The sequence below is a fragment of the Alternaria triticimaculans genome (assembly GCF_023758025.1).
Source record: "Alternaria triticimaculans strain BMP 0046 chromosome Unknown scaffold_14, whole genome shotgun sequence".
In the NCBI taxonomy this organism is placed as follows: domain Eukaryota; kingdom Fungi; phylum Ascomycota; class Dothideomycetes; order Pleosporales; family Pleosporaceae; genus Alternaria; species Alternaria triticimaculans.
In genome coordinates, this window is record NW_026055971.1 from 247,012 (window position 1) to 249,185 (window position 2,174).

Genomic DNA, 2,174 nt, shown 5'->3' on the forward strand with positions numbered 1-2,174 from the left:
TGTTAGTCATGGAAAGCTCATAAGGAAAATGATAACATATGCGTATCGCACAGGATTTGAAGTGCATAGCAGCGTGACAATCTAAACATGTGGACGTGATTTGTTAGCCTCGTGCGGGTCGCTTGTATAATGACTGCTGGTTACTTGTGATTGTATTGTAACGCCATAACAGTCGCTAATGTTGATGTATGTATAGTAGAAACGTCTAGTAGATCGATAAGCTACACATCAACGTCAGCTGTCCTTTCCTTCTCAGCCTCCTCCAACTCTACCGTCCAAAGATGATATTTCGACTTCGCTCTAATCCTCGGACCAAACCGGAAGAATAGCCACGGCACAGGCGCCATGAGCAAGCCAATAAAGCCCAGCGTACTGCTAGCCCACGGCGTCCCCATCTTAACGTACATCTGCCGCGCAAACAGCGGGAAACCAGCCGTGAACAAAGACCGCATCACCGCATTAGCAGCGAGTGCACTTGCGGAGAAACGCCCGTAGCAGTCGGTGAGATATGCGTTGGTGCCAAGGAACAGCGTGACAAAGCCGATGCCAAAGGGTATACCAGAGAAAATGCATACGATCCAGTGCGTCGGCGGATTCGCCGTCCATCCGAACCAGAAGAGTGCCACGGGTATGAACCACGCTGTGATGGTGAGATGAGGGAGTCGTGCTTCTGGCTTTGGGCCTCCAAGCTTCTTGACCCATATGCCGTGTACATCGTTGATCCAAGGTGAGCTCGCCGTTGCAATCGCCATGCCGAGTCCGATGCCCAGGAAGGATAGACCTGCGACGCCTTCACTCCAATGGCGTGTCTGCCGGAAAACTACTGGGTAGGCGGTGAAGTCGAGATACAGTATACCCCAGACGAATGCGGAGTAGAGTCCCAGGACGAACAGGATGGGCTCTGTGAAGAGCATGAGCCATGGTCGAGTTAGGTTGGTGGAGTATTGCTCTTTGAAGGATTGGCGCGGGGGCTTGATGCCTGCTTTTGCCATTTTACGTTCTAGCAACGTTGTCGTGTATGTCTCGGGAAGGAAAAAGAGCATGGCGGTATACACGATCGCGGCAATGATGGTCACGACCCAATAGAGCCATCTCCAGTTCAAGTGCTGCGAGATAAAACCTCCGACCACCGGCCCTAAAACCGGACCAAGGGAACTACCCGTCGTGAACAGTGCGAATGGCACCGAACGATGGCTTTGGGGCCAGATGTCTGCCAAACACCCGCCGCTGTTGGTCACAACAGGTGACCCAAAGAACCCACTGAAGAACCGAAATGTCAGAAGAGCGGCAAGGTTAGTCGATAGCGCACAGCCGATGTTGAAGCAGAAGAAGAGAAACATGGTAATGCGGAAGACAATCTCTCTTCCCAATGCTTCCGAGAGCGGTGCGAACAACATTGGGCCCGAGGCAAAGCCGACGAGGAAGGTCGTCACTCCTAACGTTGCGACGGTCGGGGAACATGCGAATGTTTTAGTGACGCCAGGGATTGCCGCTGCGTGAATACTTGAGCAGAATGTGATGTTCGCTGTCATGAAGACAATGACTATCGTCGCCATCCACTTCTTTCGCGCGGGCCAGTTGAACGGCTGTTCTTCGGGGTTGAGTTTAATCTGGGAGCAGTCATCTTGCACGGCTTGATCGATGAGCACTGCCTTCTCGGCTGGTACGCATTTGGTGGGGTGAGAGCTGAGACTTTCGGGGTCTTGACTAATTGTGGCGTCTTGCTGCATCGTGGACGACGAAGAATGATGAGAACGAAAACGAGTGCGATTTGATGAGAGATGAACTTGGCTACACTCTGGCCTGGCGTCATTTATGGGCTTAGATCATGAGAGCAGCGTTCATGGGGGTTGGCGGAGCTGTCAGCGTCTACCAGTCGAAACGATTGCTGATGTGCCCATTTCAGTATGCCGTGAGTCATATCGACCGTGGCTTTGGTGGCTTTCATCTCGTATGGCGTGTGACTGGTGGACATGGCGAGGATATTCAGAAAGGTACCAGAGCTCTGCATGTCGTGATGCGCTCAACCGGATTGTAGGCGAAGGACTAGGATCATGGCCTGGCGGTATCAGACGGTGACGGGACAGTTCGCTTCGATCTAAGGGTACCCGCAAGTGATTCGTGGTCCGAATAGGCAACGTGTTAGGAAAGTGATTTCCGGGTAATTTCGCTTT

At 52.3% G+C, this 2,174-nt stretch overlaps 1 protein-coding gene across 1 annotated transcript; it reads right to left on the reverse strand.

Moving 5' to 3' along the window:
* Window positions 1–221: 221 nt before the first annotated feature.
* Window positions 222–1,730, reverse strand: J4E78_008270 (uncharacterized protein; the record flags this gene model as incomplete). Its single annotated transcript, XM_049368872.1, has 1 exon — window positions 222–1,730. One exon carries the CDS (start codon window positions 1,728–1,730, stop codon window positions 222–224), a length of 1,509 nt encoding a protein of 502 aa, XP_049219316.1.
* Between the last annotated feature and the right edge of the window lie 444 nt (window positions 1,731–2,174).